The following is a 21,673-nucleotide window of genomic DNA, read 5'->3' as shown; positions in this document are numbered from 1 at the left end:
TACTAAGGTTAAATTTCTACATTTATGTGCCTCTATGAAACTCGATGATATCTTTTGTCCTAAAAAAATACCACTACATGTGTCACTTTATAAGATTGGTCAAAAAAACATTTAATTATTAGACTTTTAATTTAAGTATATTTTTTTTAATATAATGTAACACTTTTTGGAACAACAAATGTGTTCCCTATGAAACACTAACAAACATTATAATATCATGTACTTACCTATTGAACAATTGTTTTCGACAGCCTTTTTCTCTCCTAATTTGCTATGTTTGTGATTAATGCGCATATGTTTAACTAAGACTTTTATTTGTTGTAACTTGTAAAGACTTGCTTTGTAAACAAAAGTTAAATACTTGATTATATACTAAAACTAATTGTAAAGGGAGGATGATTACAACAACATACTAACAACTCTTTTTTTGATGTACAGAAGTTACCTACTGTCATAGACAGTATCGGAAAATGTGCATGTCATACAACAATCATGAAAAAGTTCATAACAAAAACCAAACTGCTAAAGGCAGAAAGGAAAATAACCAAAACCCTTTTTGTAACCAAAAACTTGTCTTGAGAGAGTTTTGGTTTATGCAATTGAGTTTTGCCAAGTTGCCAACTCATTGATCACAGGTCAGAGTCTTGTCTACTTGCCAAGCACAACTCATGCACCTCATTCAGTATCCATTCCTCACCAGTGTGTCCACCCAATACCAACACCCTTGTCCCTCCAACCACACAAGTGCTATGACCCCATGCAAATTTAGGTGGTTGCCCCGGAACATTGAGGATCCTCCATGATGGTTTCTCCTCTGAAGGGTCCAAGAGAAAGAGCTGAGATGGTGAGTGAAGACCTGCAACTGAACCACCAAAGATAATGACCCTCCCACATGGCATGCTGACAGCAACATGATCAAGTCTAGGAGGCGGAACCACAGCACTTTGACTAGCCGATCCAGTGAATGCACTGCATTCTAGTTGTCTCCATTGTGGGTTTTCATCTTCTAAATCGATGGTATATGCCTCGCTGGATCGTAAGCGCAAGTGTCCACTCTTGGCAAGTCCACCATACATGAGAATTTTCGTTCTTCCGTAGACCGAGAGTGAGTGCCCCAACCGAGAAGGAGGGGCCCAAGAAGTTGGAATCTCTTTCCATGTTGGATTCTCTGTTGCGAGGTCAAGTAAATGTGTGTCGCTAAGAAGTACCCCAGCATCTGTACATCCACCGGAGACAACCAATTTGGACCCTTCAATTGTGCAAGAGCTGTGCCATGATCTTGGAAGTGGTGGGGTTCCACCGCAGATTTCGGTCCATGTTGGCTGTTGGGCATCCAAATCTATAACGAACACATCATTGAGCAATCCTTGGCTACCACATCCACCAAAAACAACCAACCAAGAATCGTTCAAGCATGAGAGAGTGTGGCCCCATCTTCCAGGTGGTGATTTTTTCACACTAACCCTGCGCCACACTGGATTTTTAGCATCGAGATTTAGAACAAAAGTATCATCCATAGGTTGCATATCTACTCCTTCCCCTCCAAACAGCACAAGTCGATTTCCTGCAGCACAAGCACTGAAGTTGCAGCGTGAAGGCTCCACTGCACCGCGAACTGTCATTTTCCTCCAACAAACGGCCTCGAGAGTTGTAAGTTCTCGAGTCAGACGACCCCATCCCAACTTCTTGGTCATCCGTTCCAATGTACCTGTCATTTCTTTGCCCCACGCATTTTGACACACCATCTTCCTAACATGCTCATTCTTTGTTAATTGACGAATCCTCCTGCACACAGATCCAATGGATGCAATGTCCCTTGGTGTCAAGCGCGACAAAATGTTGTGAGCCAATACTTCATCAGAAAGCTGAAGAATACCACACATCTCTTGGTGCTGCTGAGTATACAATGATTGTCCATTCTTTGGAAGATACTTACTATTCTTATCGACATCTTGATTGCAAGTCTCTTTGAAAACCGGATATGAAACATGGTTCAGATCTATATTTGCTTCAGAAAATAGTTGGATACCAATTACGTGTGTTACAGTTCCATCATCATCATGAATTGGTGCTAGTCTCAGTCTGTTCACCAAAGGAGTACCATCCTTCCTGAAATTCAGAAGTTCACCTTGGAACTCTATACCTTCCTGGAGGCATCTTCTAATCTCAGACACAACAACAGGATCCACCAAAGGGTGCCGCCTCTGAGCACGGAGATCCCGATACTGTAAGAATCGACTGAAACAAAAACAATTTTGAAAGCAATCATTTAGCCATTTCTCTAAATGTGACTCAAATCAGTTCATCTAAAAGGTAATCAGGGGAGGGTAAAAACATTAATTTTCCAATAACAACAAGGATGCTAGGACCTGTTTGATTTAAGAAAATCTTTTGTTTTCATTTCTTGCTTTCATTAATAAAAACAAATATGCTGTTATCATTTTGTTTTGACGCAACGAGGCAAGACTGCGTATATCTATGCTCTTCAGACTCTCAAAGTCTCGTGCACCACCCTCCTTTACAGGAAAGCGTGGAAACACTAGAAATAGAATGAAAATAACATGTATGATTGAAATTATCAACAACAACAGGTAAAAAAAATTCTTAAACCAAACAAGCCTGGGGAAGCAAATTTCAAAAGAATGGATTCAGTGAAAATGTGGTTTGCAAAGATGAAACTGGGTTGCTACTAGACACCATTCCATCATCAGAACAGAGAACACTCTCTTAATCTAAATTGTAGTTTTAGTATAAAACACAACACATCAAAAATCCCAACTTAGCATAGACCTGAAGGAATATAATCAATGCACTATTTGAACAAAAGATTCTACTTTGATGAAGATAATTTCAACACTGATCTTAAAAGTTGCAAACTTGATGTCAATTCCACCCTTAGATCCATAAAACAGTGACACCCCACATTTTATTTTCTCACAAAATTTCACCTAAACAAAAGAGAACAATTAAAGGAAAGAAATTTCTCACCAGTTTCGACCCAAGGCCTCATCAGCACGATACCCCGTGGAGATTTCAAAGACCTTGTTGACATAGATGATTGGAAAATCAAGTTCAAGTGCATCACAAACAACAAAAGATGATGGTATTGTTGGGTAGAAGGATAACCCTGGTTGCAGTGGAAACTCAGTTTCTTCTTCTTCTACTACTGTTGATGCATGATCTTCTTCTTCTTCTGCTACTTCAACAACTTGTTTTTGTTCATTCCTCGTGGATTTGAGCCTCTTCTTCCCATGAAACTCTTTATCATCTTTCTCTTTAGGCATGGCCATGTCTGAAAAAAAACAACAATTTCAATTTCTCTTTCTATCTCTCTCTCTTCTGCACACAATTCTGACAATGGTTCTAGTTATCTCTTGTTCTGAAAATATAAGGATGTTTGTGGAGTGTGACATAAATGACCCCCTTACATGCATAATATTGCAAATGAACCTGTGATTAATAAGCTTGCTGGTCAAATGAGATTATTACACTATTCCATGTTTATTCTTATAATCTCACAATGAAATTTTATACTTATTCATCATTAATTTGATTTCGTTTTCTTAAGTGTAAATAATAATTAAATATAAATAATAGATGATATAATAAATGAATATCAAACTCATATAAATAACATAAATTTTTTTCTCTTATTCTTATTTGTTGAATCTAAAACTTCTAAATTAAAAATTAAAATTATGGTTGATTAATTGAAAATGTGTTAATAATTTTCATGTGTTTATTCAATTTTTCCAATCATCAATTAAATAGTATAAATTGTATTTTTTATTTATATTAAGAATATATTTCTACTAACAAAAAAAGTATACCAAATGAATGATACTCGAATTTCTAATGACGAGGGAAAACAAAAAAGTTGTTGACTAAATAATTATAAAAAACTTAGATATCAATATTTTATTAATATAATTATTTCATATAATCGATCTTAGCCAATAAAATAAAGACTTTTATTGAATGTATTTCAACAAACAAAAAATCTAGTGGTTTAAAATAAATTTATCTATTTCTAAGAAACTTGTTAATGTTTGTCCTAAAGCACATGTAAATAATTCTATTACAGATAAATTTGGACAATTAAATATCTGACATTTTAAGTATTATAAATCTGTCATCTCCTGATAGAACTTTGTTTTGATTGAAATCTATGTGCTGTAGAAGGCACGTTAGAAAAATCCTATATAAAAGAAATAGCTCTATATGTTTGGACGGTGGGATATGATATTTATTATCCAGGATATTTACGAAGGTATAGCGATGGCAATTCCGTAGTTTAATCAGAATATGAAGGGTGAATTGTGAGGGTAATGGGGTCAACGTAGATACACTTGTCCCCATGATATTTTGGGAGATAAATATCTGAAGTGAAATTCCCACCATAAAACTGCCACGTCATAGGAATGGGAAGATATTTTTTATGACTTGGCGGCAACACACATGTGTAACACTGAGAAGCCTAGCAAGCTACACACAGCTCTATGTCTTTTCACTATTTTATAAAAATATCTAACATAGATATGGTAAGAGTTTTTATAACGTTCCTTGCTGAATTAAATAATACTAACCAGAATCAATAAGGCATTATCTAACGATGGAAAAGTTTATTAGATCTTTAAAGTTGAGAATTTAATTATTAAAAATGATACTTGTTAGAAAAAACAGTTATGAACTTAAAATTGATTAATATTTTACCAAAAAATATAAAAATATTTTGATAGTACCAAAAAATAAATTAAGAACATTGTGATATAATGATATAATAATGTATTATTAGATCTTCATATAGTCTAAAATCTAAAAGTTCAATTTTAGAATAACATTTGTTACAATGGACAATCATACCATTTAAAAGAGATTAATTATTTATTTATAAGGAAAATGATACTTAAATTATATCAGAAATTAAAATAATACATATAAATGATATTAATATATTGCTTTTATATAAAAATTTATATCATAAATATATAAGTATTAAATTCATATATAAATATCTAAATGATTGAGGAAAATTTTTATTTAGTCATAAATTAATATTATGATGAAATCGTAGTAAAACACTTCAAAAGTTGTAAATTGTAACAAACAAGCAAGCAATTAAATATGGGGTTGACAAAAAAGTGATTAATATTTAGGGACATTTTTGTAGCGAAGATTATATAGAGGTTATTTTTGTGTTTAATCTTATGAGGATAAGGGGATCTAGCAAAATATGTAAACTTGATGAATCCAAATTTATACCAAACTAAATTTGATAGATTGGACTAGTTCATTGGATTAGATCATATTATTTTTTGTGAGTCCCAGGTTGCTTGGTTAGGGTATCAGATTTCAGTTTTCTTAATGCAACAAGGATTTAATATATATACACCGACATTGTAAGGATTTTTTATACTGTTAATGAATTATTCACTATTGATTTTTTAATTATTATTGACTATCAAACAAATATAATACAAATCAACGATTGATAATATACTGATAGTATAAAAAACTTTATACTATCAATGCACAGATTTTAAACTTATTCATTAAATTCGAACTAGATATATTTGAAAATAGCTATTTTATTTAAATAAAATATCTTACATATCTATGCTTTCATGTCTCATTGCTTTTTCTTTATTACTCAGTCATTTTTTTTCCATCCCTTTCTAACTTTAAAATTTCAAACACCTCACAAAATTAGAGATGTTCGCGGTCCATTTGGATCAATTTTTAGGCAAAAAAAATGATATGATGCAAACATGTAATTAACATGCGGTCCAGATCGGTCTAGTCTGTTTATATTAAGATGTTCGATCCAATCCGATCAAAATATAATATGCAGTTTCGGGTTGGTTTGATCGGTTTTTTTATAAAATATTAAAATTGCATTTATATTCAAAACTCATAAAAATGACTAAATATTAAGCATAAAACAACAATAAAAATAGTGTTCAACAACATTGAAACAACATTAAAATGTGCGCAACAATACTATAAGTAAACAACAACATAAAATAGTAATAATAAACAATAAGACAATAATAATAAAAGTAAAAAATAGTAACACAAACAACAAGATATTAATAATAACAAGACAACAAAACAACAAGATATCAATAACAACAATATGAGCACCTGTAACGTAATTTTAATGGTTATTCTACCGATGATTAATAACAATAATACGTTCACAACAATAAAATTGATAATAAAGCACCTAGTCAGAATAACACTTGAATCCTCTTCATTTAGTTGTGGGATTAGTTTAATTTCTAAAAAATGTATCATATATAATCAATATGATTTAAAATATAGCAACATATATATAATTGTGTTATAGAATATAACAAATAAAATATAGGTACAATTTTGGAGTTGAGAATTAAGATTAAGTTTGGAAAACACTTAAAAGTATTACACACTTAAATTTTGCATACTATTTCGGTCCGGTCTGGATCGGTCTGGATCCAAGAGGTGAAACCAAAATCCAGACCGGACCAATCGATCTTTAAAAAATAAGTCCAACACGAACCAAATGCATTCAGTTTTTGCAGTTTCGGTATATTTTAGATCAATTTTTTATTTTATTGTTGGATCGGTCTAAATTTAAACACCCTACTCACAGTAAAGGGGATCTGCTGACCTTACTCATATCTCTATCTAATAAAAAGTATCACTTAAAAGTTCTAAAAACATAAATTATTATTTTTATATTATTCATTAAAATTTAATGCTACAACATAAATATAGATTCACTCACAATCTTCACCTGTCATTTTCCTCCACACGTAATGATTGTGGTCACCTTTCATTTATTCTTTTATCATTTTGTTTATTATTTGTTCGTTTCACAAACTCCCAAGTCATTTGTTGTTTTGTTTGTGTGACCAACACCGTTTTCTGTCTTGTTTGTTTTGTCGCCAAATGACCTATTTTACCTGAATTAGTATGCTCCCATGAATGAAGAGATAAATGATTAGTTTTACATTTGCGTGTAGGGATACTAATATTATTAAATTATATCTTAAGAATAAAAATATCAAATTATATTATATTTTTTTTCTTATTTTGGTTGTACTTGTCTCTCCATTCCTATTTTATTTTACCTTGCCTTTTATTCTACCTAACAAAGGAAATTTACGAGCTTAAATTATTACTATTTTTCTTTTAAAGCATTGAATTTAAAGACTTAGAATTAGATATAATGTAAGAGGTTCAAATGAGCATGAATTTGATAATTATATTCTTCGATATTAATATTTGTTATTTTTTATGAACTAATACTTGTTAATCTTACTTTATTATCATTATTTTCTGTTTCTCTGGAGATTGTTGTTTCCTAATATGTTCCTACTTCTTAAAATATTTCTGCTCAAAAATTAAGAGTGACCAATGATCCAATTCTAACAAACCAGAATATCGCTGGATTGGTTCAGACTAATTTATACAGTGTTATAAAACTCGGCTCGAACCGGCCGGTCAGACCGGTTCAACCGTGAACCGGTCATCTAACCGGTCTGAGTCTCTCATCTAACCGATTTTGTATCAAAATTGGTTTAACTCAGTTAGTTTAAGCGTAAAACTGATGATTTGGATGATCGGACCGGTTGGACCGGCCGAGTCAATCAAAATTAAAAAAATAACCAAATTGATGAGGTGAAAAAGTCAAATATTTTTAATTTATATGTAATTATCTTTGTCACTTGTTATCTTACGTTATAACGAAATCTTTGTTGTTTAATTAAATTTTAAATTTATTGTACATTTTTGTTGTAGTTAAAGCACAATTTATATATTATTTGATAATTTTTTCAATTTGCTTGTGTCATTTTATAGTATTAAAATTTTCTTTATTGATTGTTTAATTAGGTACGCTAATGTTTTTAAATTTTGAGTATTCAATTATTAAATATTGTTATACAGTATCATTAATTTTTAGAATTTTAATGTAAACCGAGTTAACCGGTCCAACCATTGACCCACCGGTTGGACCAGTGACTCATTGACCCAGTACCCTGACCGAGTCATTAACCGGTCCGAGTTTAATAACACTGAATTTATACATATTGAACCACCAAAACTAGATCCAAACCAAATCAAACTTGTTTGATTGCTTTAGATATTCAAGTCTCTCTAAATTCAAGCCAAACCAATCCATTATGGGCAAAAAAAATTAAATAAATAAAACTTTAAATATATCTAAGAGGAAAAGTTCCAGACGTGATTGTTCATAATAAATCATCTGTGGTCAGTGCGATATGGATCATCAGTGTAAATTATTTTATAATTAAAAATATATATTTAAATTTAATGTGGTATGATGCGATCCGATGTGACATAATGATGTGTTATATGATTTAAATATAGTCTGGTGTAGTTGTATTATGACCTGATGCAGCTATAAACATAATATTATAACCATATTAAGTGATATGATCCACAATTTACCTTAGTAAATAGGAACAATGACGGCTTCCTATCAAATGCTAAAAAATTAGAGTGCAGCATGATTTTATTTTGTATAGATTGCTTAAAATTTGGTTTTTCTAATTTTTATTATTTTGAAGTAAATTTATGAAAGTGGTAAGGTAGGATACAATTCATTTGGTTTAACTAGTTGCTTGGGTTTGGTTTGGGTGGTAAAAGCTGGGAATGTAGAAAAGGGGCAGGTGAGGTTATAGGAAAGTAGAGGATGGTGTGGATTGTGGTTGAAGTTGAGTTTAGTCCCCTTCTCATTATTTTTCTATTTATAATAACAGCTTTATTATTTTTACAGAAAATTTGTATATGAAAAAAAATTAATAAGCATCATTAAGATAATGTTTAAGGAAGCAAAAGAAGTAACTTTACATACAAAATAATATGTTTATAAATTCACAAGTGTTCAACTTATATTTTCAATATTAAATTACTTTATTTTTATTCCTTAGAGAATGTTATTGCGAGACTAGTTACCGCAAACATTTTCTTTATTAAGAAAATATAGGAGGGTTTATTGCTTTAAATATTAAAATAAACCGTCAAAAAAATTTAGCTCAGTTGAGAATCAGTAAGAGATAGAAATATAAATATTTGGACTCTAACCCCAATAAAAACTATTAAATGAATCAAACATGATTCTGTCCGAAAAGTTTGCTCTAGTCACATAAATTGATATTACATTCTACAATTTACCAAATGGAACAAAAAAATTACAGTCCAATATCGCCTTATTGTCTTACAGAGTTATTGGTCGATCTCAATATAATCATAGTTAACAAATTTATTTTATATTGAAGGAATTAAAAAGGGAAGTTCTTCTTAGTGCCAACTTCGAAGACATGCCTTCTTTCACAACTAGTTCTATGACAACCAAATTTCTTTCTTTTAAACCAGCGATTCATGTGTAACATAACTTTTTTGTGTGCGTGTAAACATACAAGATTACTCATCAATTTTTTATAAACAAAGAACAACCACAATAAGAAGAAAAAAAAATACATGAAGAAACAATTTTGGGGACAAATGATCTAGCTACTTAAATCTATGAGGTCTTTTCAATTTTTGTGAAGACCATAGTCACGATTTATCAGATTTTGTATTATGGTCTTTATGCGATTAGTGGAGGTTTTTAACCTCCATAGTATAAGTAATGGAAGTTTCAAAAAACGCTACAGTTATAACTGTTAAAAACATTTTATGGGGTTTTAGAAAATCTTTGGTACCAATAAATTTGCAGCAGTTTCACTATTTGAGGAGGTTTTTGTAGTATTTATACTATGGAGGTTTTAAACCTCCACTATTTAAGAAGGTTAATTATGGAGATTTTCAACCTCCACTATTCAAACTAGCATATGGAGACTTGTTGAAATGTACCTATTATATATTACTAGAGGATTTTAACCTCAGTTTAATTTCATAATTTCCACAACTTTGACCTCATTAATTTATAATTATTATTTAAATACACAATACTAAATATAGATGTCTTTAGCAATAATAAAATTTTATTGCAAATAACTAAGGTAGTGTAATAGAGTTGAAAGAATCATAATTCATCATTCCTTATAAATTCAATTGCAACATTAAATCTCAACTAAAAGTAGTCTCATATGATATTTTTAAAACAAAATATATAACAAATATTGTAAATGTTGCTGGCTCCTCCTCTTGCACCCAGAGGTGTAGTAGACATACATGTGTCATCATTTGCCTGAAATAATAAAATAAAAACATTTAATTGGAACAATAAAAAAATCATTAATAATTATCATATCATTATGTACACTAACTAAGCATGTACAATTACCAACAATCATATATGCAAAATAACATTAAGAATTTGTTAAAAAGAGATTTGATTAATTTCCTAATAAGAATGACAAGTTGACTAATGATTGCAATTTTGCTAAACAAGATTTTTATCTTTAAGTTTGGGTGGCTTGCTACAAGATCGTCAAGCTTCTCTTTAAGCAGTATGTTAGTTGGGAAGACATTAGCATAAAGCAAAGAAATCAGAAAATAAAAAATGAGATCTATAATATATGATATTCTCGTGCTTATCGCAATGACCTAGTGCATATCCAGCACTATGGATCATACTTTATTTGCGAAAACAAAATCGCCCATATCCAGCAGTATGATTCATACTTCATTTGCATAAACAAAATGATACAATGCATATCCAGCAATATGAATCAAACCCCTCAAACAGTCTCAATAAATTAAAACCAAACTTGTTCATGACTTATCTATATGATAACACAATTGAGAAAAGCACATGGAAAGCAAGTTCTATGTCACGAGGGAATGTAGTGACGAGGTTTACTACCTACCTAAGTTTTGTTATCATGATTCTTCAATACAACCACAATTAGTTGAAGCATTGGAGTAATTCTCGTACCACTAACAATCTATATTATGTAATAAGGGGAATGTAAAAAGAACTCAAACATGGAAAGCAAAATAATATATTTTTATAAAGTTAATGAATTCACACCATTGTATTAAAATGATACATTAAATGAAAAAGTGATTGGCAGCAACAAATAACATTTTTGGGGGAGTGCAGACCTTTCAAACATGCTTTTGGGAAAAGAATTAAAATTCGAGATTCTTCATTTGCTCAAAGGCCTGTTTGAAAGTCTCTACTGTTTGTTAAACAAGAATAATTTATATGTTGAAGGATAGTTGAAAATTTTGTAGTGAAGATTGAACATCAAATTCTATCATTTCTAGTGTGAACAAGCTTACCATGCCAATGTACTTCTTCATATTAAGAGTATATCTGAGCTTTTGAATGGGCATGAAAGAAACAAGGTCTTTCATATATAAATTAAAGTATGGAATGTACTATATTGATCTTGAGTTGTTGCAAATAACATACCCTTTAACTTCAATAACATCACTAGGTGTAAAAAAGAAATAAAGGTATGAGTAACAAGAAAATAAAATAGAGCAGAGGAATCTAAATCTACACAGTTCACTTTCTTGCCAAGGAAAACAAAATTTGTGAGGGACATACGTAAAAATATGCACACCAAGGTGTATATTGTGATTTTAACATGAAAATAAAAAAGTGTATAGAATGTATATTTTGATTGATTGAAAAATGATATGTCTTGTAAGGCAAGCAATGCAACTAACTAATAAACACATGTTGTTAAACAATTTCAACATGTGTTAAATGTGTAAAACGTGTCAATTACAAGAATTGTTTAGCTAATGTTTCACTTGATTTTCTAACCAGTTAATCGATTAACTGTTATTGCTGCTGTCTTGTTTCTGCTTACTTTCCAGGTAGCTTTGTTTTCCAATAGCCCCTCAAGTTGGAGAGTAAATGTTAATGACTTTGGTTTGATATTTTGATTTGATATCATAACAATGTAATGGATTGGAATCTTGATCCTAATGTGATTGGATTTTCTCAATCACTTGATTATTTTACTGGTCATAATCTTGACCATATTCCCATGGAATCTCATGGTTTTACATTGTTGAAGTTTTACATTGTTAAAGCTTCATAGTTGCTCTTGATCATAATATTCATTTTCTTGACGTGAATTTCATACATTTTCTTGAGAGCATATTTAATCATCCCTTTACAATCATGGCATTGAAAATGGTTTATAACAATCTTCAAAGCATGATCACAATCTTGCATGGTACAACATAAGTATCCTAATTTGAATATTGCATGTTGTGTACTATAAGTTACAATTTCACTAAGAGAACCCACAACAATTCTCTTTTCCATCTTGGATCGAGTATTGTCTTCGCCATTGTTTGTAATACTACTAACATTTTAAAATCGCAATAATTATTGCTCGATGTTCAATGATCCGATAAATCCTATTGGTCAGTATCTCCAAAATGTCTCCAATTTTGATGACAAAAGCATAAGAGAGTGGTTTAATAGGAATCCACATTCTATCTTTTCATATTTGTAGGCCTTCAATTTCGTTAGACTTGGCGAAGGATGATAATGACTTCAGCATCAAAATGAGGATGGGGGCCAATTACATGTTCAGGTTGGGGACATGAAGGGTAGTAATTAATCCTCATTGATTGACCCCATCTTCAAATAACTCTAGCAATCCATAAACTCAATGTTTGTGACACAAAGTTTGTTCAATTCTGAACAAAACATTTCTAGATTATCTCTGAATGGTTGAGGAATATTGGGAAGTAAATGGGGGTTCCTTTTGTATGCTAGAAGAATGTTGATATAGAAAAGATCTGTCCAATCTAGCTTTTGTTCCTTAGATACAACAAACATCTGACCGAACCCTTCCAAATTCCTCGGTTTTTGCTATAATTTCTTTTTTCTTCCATTGGAAGATTGAAGAACTCTTAAACACCAATCTTCACATTTTCCACGAATGAAGGGTTCACTCCATGATTAATCAGCTGGAAGAAACCTTATTGTTTACATGCATGGTTTAGCTTCTCCAGTAGCTTCTTCAGATAACAATTTATTCATGTCAATGATTGGGAGTTGTCTTAAATCTATGACAGATTTTTTTTTGTAATTTACAGAGTTAGTAGCAGCGGAAAAGGAGAAGAGAGTACTCATAGATTTTTATATTAGTTCACATTCTTGTCCACCGAAGGTTACATCCATTACTCTTGCAGCACAAGAAATTTCTCCACTAGATATTAAGAGTAGTAATTGCAATTTCTCATCTCGAGACTTCAGTATACCTTACTCACTATCTAATACCTATGTCACTCTTTGGAAAAAAACATTTCCAAGTCACTCTTTGGAAAAAAAACATTTCCAAGTCACTCTATCACCTTTCTTATCACACCCTTGTGAAAGAAAGTATTTCAACAAATTGAGGGAAGAAAACTTTAACTATGATATAGATTGCCTTTACAAGATTTGAAACTATGATTTCTTTCAATCCGGTAACTCTTTATACACTTAGTATTAAGAAAAGTTTAGGTTGTGTATGTGAGTTGTACATTTGAATTATGAGTTTCAATGCTTTTAAATAGGCTTTCCAATCAGTCATAGCACCTCTATGAAAATGTAGGATTCAATTGGAATGAAACCATTTCATTTGGGGTAAAAGTTGTGCAGTTTGAATCTAAAAACTGGTGCAACAGCTCTCAGTAATCGATTACAGCATTGACGTAATTGATTACCGAAACATTCTGTCCAACTGAGTATTTTGATTACCACACTGTGTAATCGGTTACTCACAGGATGTAATCGATTACCCAAGTATTATGTTCAACTAAATAACTGATTACTACAATGTGTAATCAGTTACTCAAAAGGGTATAATTGATTAACATGTTCAGTTTTTGTTGGGTAACTCCTTTCTCACTCATGTAACCTGCTACTTTAGTTCTAGTAACATATTACTTAGTCATAATAACCTGTTACTTAGATCCAGTAACCTTTTACTTAGATCTATTAACCTGTTACTTAGATCTAGTAACCTGTTACTTAGATCTAATAATCTGTTACATAATATTTTGAAAATTGTTTTCATTTATACTTGTAGTTTTCAATTTTCTTTTAAAATATTTTTGAGTATTACTACTATTTGTATATTATACAGTATAAGGATAGAAGTAGCTATAGATTTAGACTTTAATTTTTTTGAAGCTTTATCTTCATTGTCTTCATAAGTATTCTTCATTTTCTTCTTTATATGATGTTGGTGTCTTCGTCAAGACTATGTCAAGGTCAGAAGCAAGATCTTCTTTAGAAAAAAGACTGCATTAGATACAAAAGTCGAGTCTTGATCTGATCGAACATATCGTTTTGGAACTTCAGAATAAAGTTGCTTTGCTAGCTCCATCACATTCTTCCTTCGATCTTTTCTCATCGCAAACTTTTTCGCTTCATGTTGAATTATTGACAATAATTCATCGTTGAATCTTGAAAGAAAAAAATAATAATTATTCTAGAGAATGCACAACGGTGACCAAAGCCTTCAGGATGAAGGCTCTGATACCATATCTATTACCTATATAATAAAAAAAACTCCCTCATGACATGTGTCAATCTCTCAAGCCCTCATGACATGTGATTTATTTAAAAATAAAAGGAATATGATTACCTATACAATATTAAAGTATAATGTTACTATAGCAATATTAAAATAATTATAATAATATGAATCATAACATATTGTTTGTAGCTATTTTAGAGTTAAATAATATTATTTTTATACTAATCTTATTTTAGAATCAAATAATAATGAAATTATAAATTTATTGATGATTTTTTTGATTAATAGGATACTACTAACTATATCATGTTATGTATGTGTAAAAAACAATGTTGAGAAAGTCGAGCAAGATGTTAAATCAGTAGATGACCCATATTAAGTTTATCCGATTTAAACAGTTAAACTGTATGGTTTAACCGTATGATTTTATATATAATTAATAATTTTTAACAATATGAATGCACTAGTAACATATATGGTTTTAACCATGCAAATGCACGAGCAACATACATATTCTTAATCATAAATGCACATGTAATATGTGTTCTTAATCATGCGGCAAAAAATATCGTCCCGTGCAAATGCACGGGTAACTTGCTAGTTGTGATTTTAAAAGGAAAATAGAAGAATGTATAGAATGCATATTTTGATTGATTGAAAAAATGATATAAGAGAGTGTTGTTTATATACAATGTCTTGTAAAACAAACAACACAACTAACCCAACTAACTCTCTAAGAAAGTAATAAACACATGTTGTAAAACAATTTTAACATGTGTTAAATATGTAAAACATGTCAATTACAAAATTTGTTCAACCAATGCTTCACTTGATTTTCTAACCAGTTAATCGATTAACTGTTATTATTCTTGTCTTGTTTATGTTTGCTTTTCAATGTAGCTTTGTTTTCCAATAAAGTAATTGATAATGAATTGTAATATAGTTAATTCGATTTATTTCAAAAGACATCTTCAGGTACTTGATAATTAATGCATGTATTATAGCTTATGTAAAGCTATTTAACATGTAACTTTTGAAAGTTAGCAAAGTAGCTTAGTGTTGAGGACAAAATCTGTCAATAATTTTTTGACAACAATGCGGTTAAATTTTTCACTAAATGACAAGTTACATCAACATAATATTATGTGCTCTTTTAAAGTTATTTACCAAATTTCAATTCACAACTAATTTGTCTAATAACTCTAACGAGAGAGCAACACAACTATAAGTTTTCAGCAATAATCTCAACTTTTAACAAGCTTTAAAGCTATAAACTACAATATCATGGTAATAAGCTAGTTTTGCCATACATAGCATAAATCTATAATAAGAACAAATTTGCCAGCAAATTATAGAAAATGTTTTTGTAGTTTTTTAAGAATGAAATTATCATATAAAATACATAACGTCAGGACCATGTAAAATGATATAAAAATTGAAAGCCAAACTACATTTACGGGGACCTCCTCTTTGTTAACTTGTTGCCACAATGATGATAATGGCATGGACCCATCTCTGGAGAGAGCATGAGAGATCCTGCATAAAGTCCAAGCCATTATGTGCTGAGAAAGACTTCTTCTCATCGATAAAAAACACTAAAAGCAGTTAGAGTTAGTTTACCTTGAATTGTTGGTAATTGAACTCATGCCGCAAAAAATATAGCAACAACAACAATTACTAAGCAAATAATACAGTAAAAATATGCACACCATCTCAATGATTTCAATTTATAGACATTCATCACCAACAATACCAGGGTTAAGAGGAAATCAACAAGTATTCTAAAACACTTCATTAGTTAATCATACTAAGTTTATCACCTATAAGTAACAAAGAAAATAAGTATACTAAAAAGATAAAAAAAGAAAATGAAACCTACGATGTAAGGAAGTGAGATTTAATATAAGAACAAAAACAAATGTTTTAGATTGAAGAGGATGCTAGAATAGAGAAATATTTGTATATGATGTAAACTTACTGTCTCAACAGGAAAACTTACAAGCGTATGACATATTTTGGTTTTCTTTCAGCATTTTGTCCCAATGGAGCCTTGTGGTTATACATATGAGTGAAACAACATTTTAATTTTTATGGATAATAATTTCAAAAACCATATGAGCTATCAACAATCTATCACACCTTGTAACAATGCAATAAGTTATATCCAAACCCAACTTCTTAGTTGGATCAAATGAAAACTGCACACAAAGGAGAAAGTCATAGTTAATGAAATACAAGACTCAACCTACACATAAATCAAAGTCATTATGAGAATGATTGGATTCACAAAGATTTAGAGTAGTCATACAGAGGGAGAAAACTCAGTCATATCACAAACCTACACAATACACCTACAACACAAGCCTTGAGTTGTTGGGCCTTCCGGTCGGTGTTGGTTTGATAGCAGAGAATGGAATAAAAACTACGAAGTCGACCCATGGTTGAATTAATCCAAACACCGAAAATGGATAGAATTTCCCTATGTTTCAATAGGCACCGCAAACCACCACAAAGAGGGACCTTTCCGAGTTCTCATTTGACTTACCCCTCGAAGAGAATGGTTCCTTCAATTTCTCCATTCCACCACGAGCAGGAAGGTTCCTGCCGCTAATCTTGGCTTTCAGCGTGATTCATGGCCGCTACTACCTCCCTTTATCGGGAAGAACCCAATCCGTCGCTAGAGAGGAGGAGAATGAAGAAGATGACTTCATCACCATGTAACACAGAAATAGGAGATGGAGAAGACCAATGCAAATCAGAGCCTTGTGCGATGCCCACCATTGAGGTAATCGGAGTGAGCTTCTCGGAATTGAGCCACTGCTAGAGGAAAAGGAGAAGATAGTGAATTTGGGATTTAGGTTTTGATTATTACTTTATTATGCATGTGAATGAGAAGAAGGATTTAGGTTTTATGAGAATGAGATAAACAGTTTTTTGGGCTTAAGAGGAAAAAAGAAAAAAAGAGTTTTTTGTGATGAGAAAGTAACGGATATGCAGTTTTTTTTTAAATTAATAGTAAATGTTGAAAATCTTTATAAATTAAATAAAAACTCTCACTATATATTTAATTAATCGTCTAGTTCATTTTATTTGATTTAGTTGCGGAGATTTAAATAATCTCTACAAAAAACATCCACAAAATATAAAATTTGGTGTAGTGCTAACTTTTAAGTCACTAAACACATTTGTTATTCTCTCGATTAAAATTGACCTCCTAACTCTTTTTTCATTTGTTACTTGATTATGGATCTATGCATAATTCTCCTTGTGAAAGATTCAACTTTACTTATACTATTGAAGATGAGTGAGACTCATCTCCAATAATAGAAATATAAGTTCTTTTTCTCTTTGGGTTTAAGAGTAAAACTAGAAATTAATAAGGATAAAAATATCATTTCATTTTATTTTTCTTTGTGTTTTACACAACTCTCTTCTCCATTACTATAGAGGAGTCTCACCTCTTAAAGATGTAGCACGAGTTTGTTTCAATGATTAATTTTGAAATTCTATTATCTTGGAAAATCTTTGAACTTTTAAGAGTTAGTTTATGAGTTGAGTTTTGGAAAAAAATAAAGAGAATATAAATACTTAAAAGTTTCTCATCAATGTATTTGCCTAATACACAACTCATAAATATATCCTTAGAGTACCCATAACTTACATCATCTTAAGGCTAATTGACAAAAGAGAAAAATATGTATGCACTAAGAGTGTATGAGTTTTAACACTGTCATTGTATCATCCACTATTAATATTTAATTATGATTGACTATAAAAAAAAGTAATTCAAATAAATTGTGGATGATGAAGTGTATGTGTATAAATCTTTACGCTGCAGTGTATAGATTTTACACTCTTAACAAAAACATGTATAGTTCAACATATACTTAAACAATATATCATGTTAATTAAAAAAATTAAATAATTATTATTATTGTTGTTTTATTTCATCAATATGAAATAAGATATGTGATATAGGATGTAAGATAACATATATTTGTTCTATAAACTCCACCATATCCAACATCTCTTGGATTGCCCTTAAAAGATCCACCAGTGAGCTTCATCCAGCCATTAGGAGGGAACTTAATATTTATTATAATTAAGCATGTTTTTGAAGTAAAAAATGAAAGAAAAAATTGTCCAAATGGGCCAGCCCGCAACGGTCCAGCCTGGATGAGGCCAACTGACCCATTTACAGCTAAATCGGGCTGCAATTGGATAATATTCAAATAAAAATAAAAAAGTAGAGATATTTGAAGAACTAAGTAAAATAAACATTTTCATTCAATCACTCTGCCATTTCTTCGTTAGCTTCTCTCTTCATAGAGCCACTACACGTTATTCTCTCCACCTCAACTCTACTAATGGGGATTCTATTTTTTTTTATTCTTCTCGAGAATCCTAAGGGTTAAACGTTTGTTCTCCTTTTATCTTGGTGGTTTGAAAATGGTGCTGGGTTTCAATGTGTTAAACATTGTCCACATATCATCTACCACTAATTTGTAATATTTTTATTTGAAAGTCAATAGTAATTAATAGTGTACAAAACACTTATACTATCAATGTATATATATTAAATCATTTTTTATACATAATGTATGTCATCCATTAGTGGGTGTTTACATTTAGAGTGTAACATTTAGGCATATCTCATATTTTTTGTACCACTCATGTATCATTAATTTTGGTTGGTTAAAAAAAATTATTTAAATTAAAATTGTAATTATTAAATACTTTTCTAGTCAATCACATCTCTTGGCACATGAAGTGAGATAAAGTTGTAGAACAACATATATGCTCTTAATATTTATACAATGTTACTATAATTCATTTACATTATTTTTTTTTAAAAAGTCAATCAATATTTTTTTCTCTTAAATTATTTCATTTATATATATATATATATAATGATCTGCTTATATACAAATTAGTGATTTATATATATATATATATGATTGATTGTGAATTGGGTGGCAAATGGGCGAGTTAGTATAGAGCTTGCTTATTTGGATGTGGAAATTTGGTCTTGCCTTGTCTTTGAGAAGATTTCTCAACTATATGATGTATTGATGGATGGTATTTTTCTTAATTGCATTATTTGAATTTTGGTATAAGCTAAAAAAAAATAGATGAACTAAACTCGAGTTTTTAGTTATACTGATTCTTATAGAGTCGAGCTACAATTGAATTAACTCATTTACATCCCTTTGCGAAGGAAAAGTGGAGAAAGGAATGTAATGATGACCTCCATTAAAGGGTTCTTAAAGACAACTATTTTAGGGAATAAATCGATTAACTTGGATTGATTTGGAAGCTTTTTGTATGAAATGGAATAATAAGTGCCAAAACTTAAACAAAAGTTGAAATTGAAGTTGAAGATGAAAATGGTTGAAAATGAAAATGTGGAAGTTAATAAAATAGAACGTTAAAAGGTAAAAATGACACGACCAAAAATAAATAATAAAATATGAACGATCTAAAGGGTTTAGCTAAGAATACTTTTTAGATGTTTCATATGTTTGTTGATTAAAAAATAAGGCAATTTAGAAGTAGTCATTAATATATTGTGTCTCATTAAGTTATAGGCAATGAAAACATAAAATGGAAAAGGCAAGTAATCACTGAATTTCTTGTGGTTCTAGGAATGAAGCTACCACATCCACTAAGAGAAGTTACAACAATAGGAGAGTTGGGACAGGAATCCACCAAAAAGGACATTGTGTCTATGTTCTTATTTAATGGAGTAATACCAAATAATATTTAAAAAATAAATTGATGTTTTTATTTTTATTTTTTAATAAAATGAGATATTTTGATTAGTTTGAGACACAAATGAGGATAAAAGATCTTCATCCTAATTGCATTTTGAAGAAGTAACTTATATCTTGATATTAGAAAATAATGTATTATCTTGTTTTAAAGAATTGAGTTTATTTAGATGGAATTTAAATTCTACCATTTTATTATAATAAAAAGGTAAAAAACTCTATCTCTTCCCCAACCCAAATGAACATATTATCATACTCTGAAAAAAATAAAAAATTCTGCCTTAACTTCCTCCCCAAACGCTGCAAACAGACCCGCCAACCGCTGCCACCGTCGTCTTCTGCCTCTGCCACCGTCGCCTTCTGCCTCTGCCATGAACACTATTCGAGAACTTCAACGTGAATTAGAAAACAAAGTTAAGGATCTCAGCAAACTTCAAAAGAGCAAGCTTTATTCAATTACCCATTTCTGTTCAAAATCTCTCTCTTTTTTTCTTTCTAAAATCGTTCTAATCCTTTTCTGTTTCAAGCAGATATTGCAAAGAATCACCAATTCAAAAAGAAGTACACAGTTCAGCTTGGTGAGAATGAGCTCGTCCTTCTGTGAGCACATATCTGTCTCATGAACTGGGTCAGTTTATTAAAACTTATTTAAATTAAAAATTTAATAAATAAATATTTTTCTAACTAATAAAAAATAAGAATGTTATGTGAAGTGTTACATTCTCTTTTTGGATAGAAGATATCCTCATTGTCTTTAATGTACCTATCTCTTACAAATATTTTATGGTTTTCTATTTTGAATTTTTCTTATAAAAAGAAAAGAATTAGGAATTGGATTTATTGAAAGAAGATGCAAATGTTTACAAGTTGATTGGTCCTACTTGTTAGCCAAGATTTGGTTGAGGCCAAGGCAAATGTGCGCAAGAGAATAGAATATATCTACTGAATTGCAAGCTTCTTTTCTGTTTTTACTTCCCTGGTTATTTAGTATTCTTAAGTGTGGTTGATTTCATTTCATCTACTTAGATGATCATGCATGTGTTTAATCATCCAGATTTAAAATCTATTGATATCATCATGATTGATGAAAATCAAATAAAAACGCCCACCGTGGGGCTCGAACCCACGACCACAAGGTTAAGAGCCTTGCGCTCTACCAACTGAGCTAGACGGGCTATTGTTGTTGTTAGAAGCCGAATTATAGTATAACTGCCTTTAGTTTATTTGGGCCAGGAAAAAGTAAATAACAAGTGTCTAAGATTGGAAAGGATGAGCAAGTTATTCATGGAGGCATTGGACTGCAAGTTAGCACCTTACAACTTTGGAACTATGTGTGACTATATCAGAGGCTCAAAGCTCCTTAAGAGTTTGTGAGTACACTTTTATAGTCTACATCATCATCAACATATAACTCAATATATTTTTTATCATTAAAATCGTTAACAA

The 21,673-nt window shown here is 30.8% G+C and overlaps 1 protein-coding gene, 1 non-coding gene and 1 pseudogene across 2 annotated transcripts; all 3 read right to left on the bottom strand.

Moving 5' to 3' along the window:
* Nucleotides 349-3,367, bottom strand: LOC109331787 (adagio protein 3). The gene is made up of 2 exons (XM_019566500.1): nucleotides 2,989-3,367; nucleotides 349-2,238 (listed from the first exon to the last, which is right to left on the bottom strand). Exons 1-2 carry the CDS (start codon nucleotides 3,288-3,290, stop codon nucleotides 630-632), a joined length of 1,911 nt encoding a protein of 636 aa, XP_019422045.1. The 5' UTR covers nucleotides 3,291-3,367; the 3' UTR covers nucleotides 349-629.
* Nucleotides 12,285-14,330, bottom strand: LOC109330880 (annotated as a pseudogene).
* On the bottom strand, nucleotides 21,330-21,402 carry TRNAK-CUU. Its single transcript has one exon. It is a non-coding gene; the product is annotated as a tRNA-Lys (tRNA).

The sequence above is a fragment of the Lupinus angustifolius genome, chromosome LG17, assembly GCF_001865875.1.
Source record: "Lupinus angustifolius cultivar Tanjil chromosome LG17, LupAngTanjil_v1.0, whole genome shotgun sequence".
NCBI classification, from domain to species: domain Eukaryota; kingdom Viridiplantae; phylum Streptophyta; class Magnoliopsida; order Fabales; family Fabaceae; genus Lupinus; species Lupinus angustifolius.
Note: the sequence above shows the minus strand (reverse complement) of the source record. Positions and strands in the feature narration are given on the sequence as shown.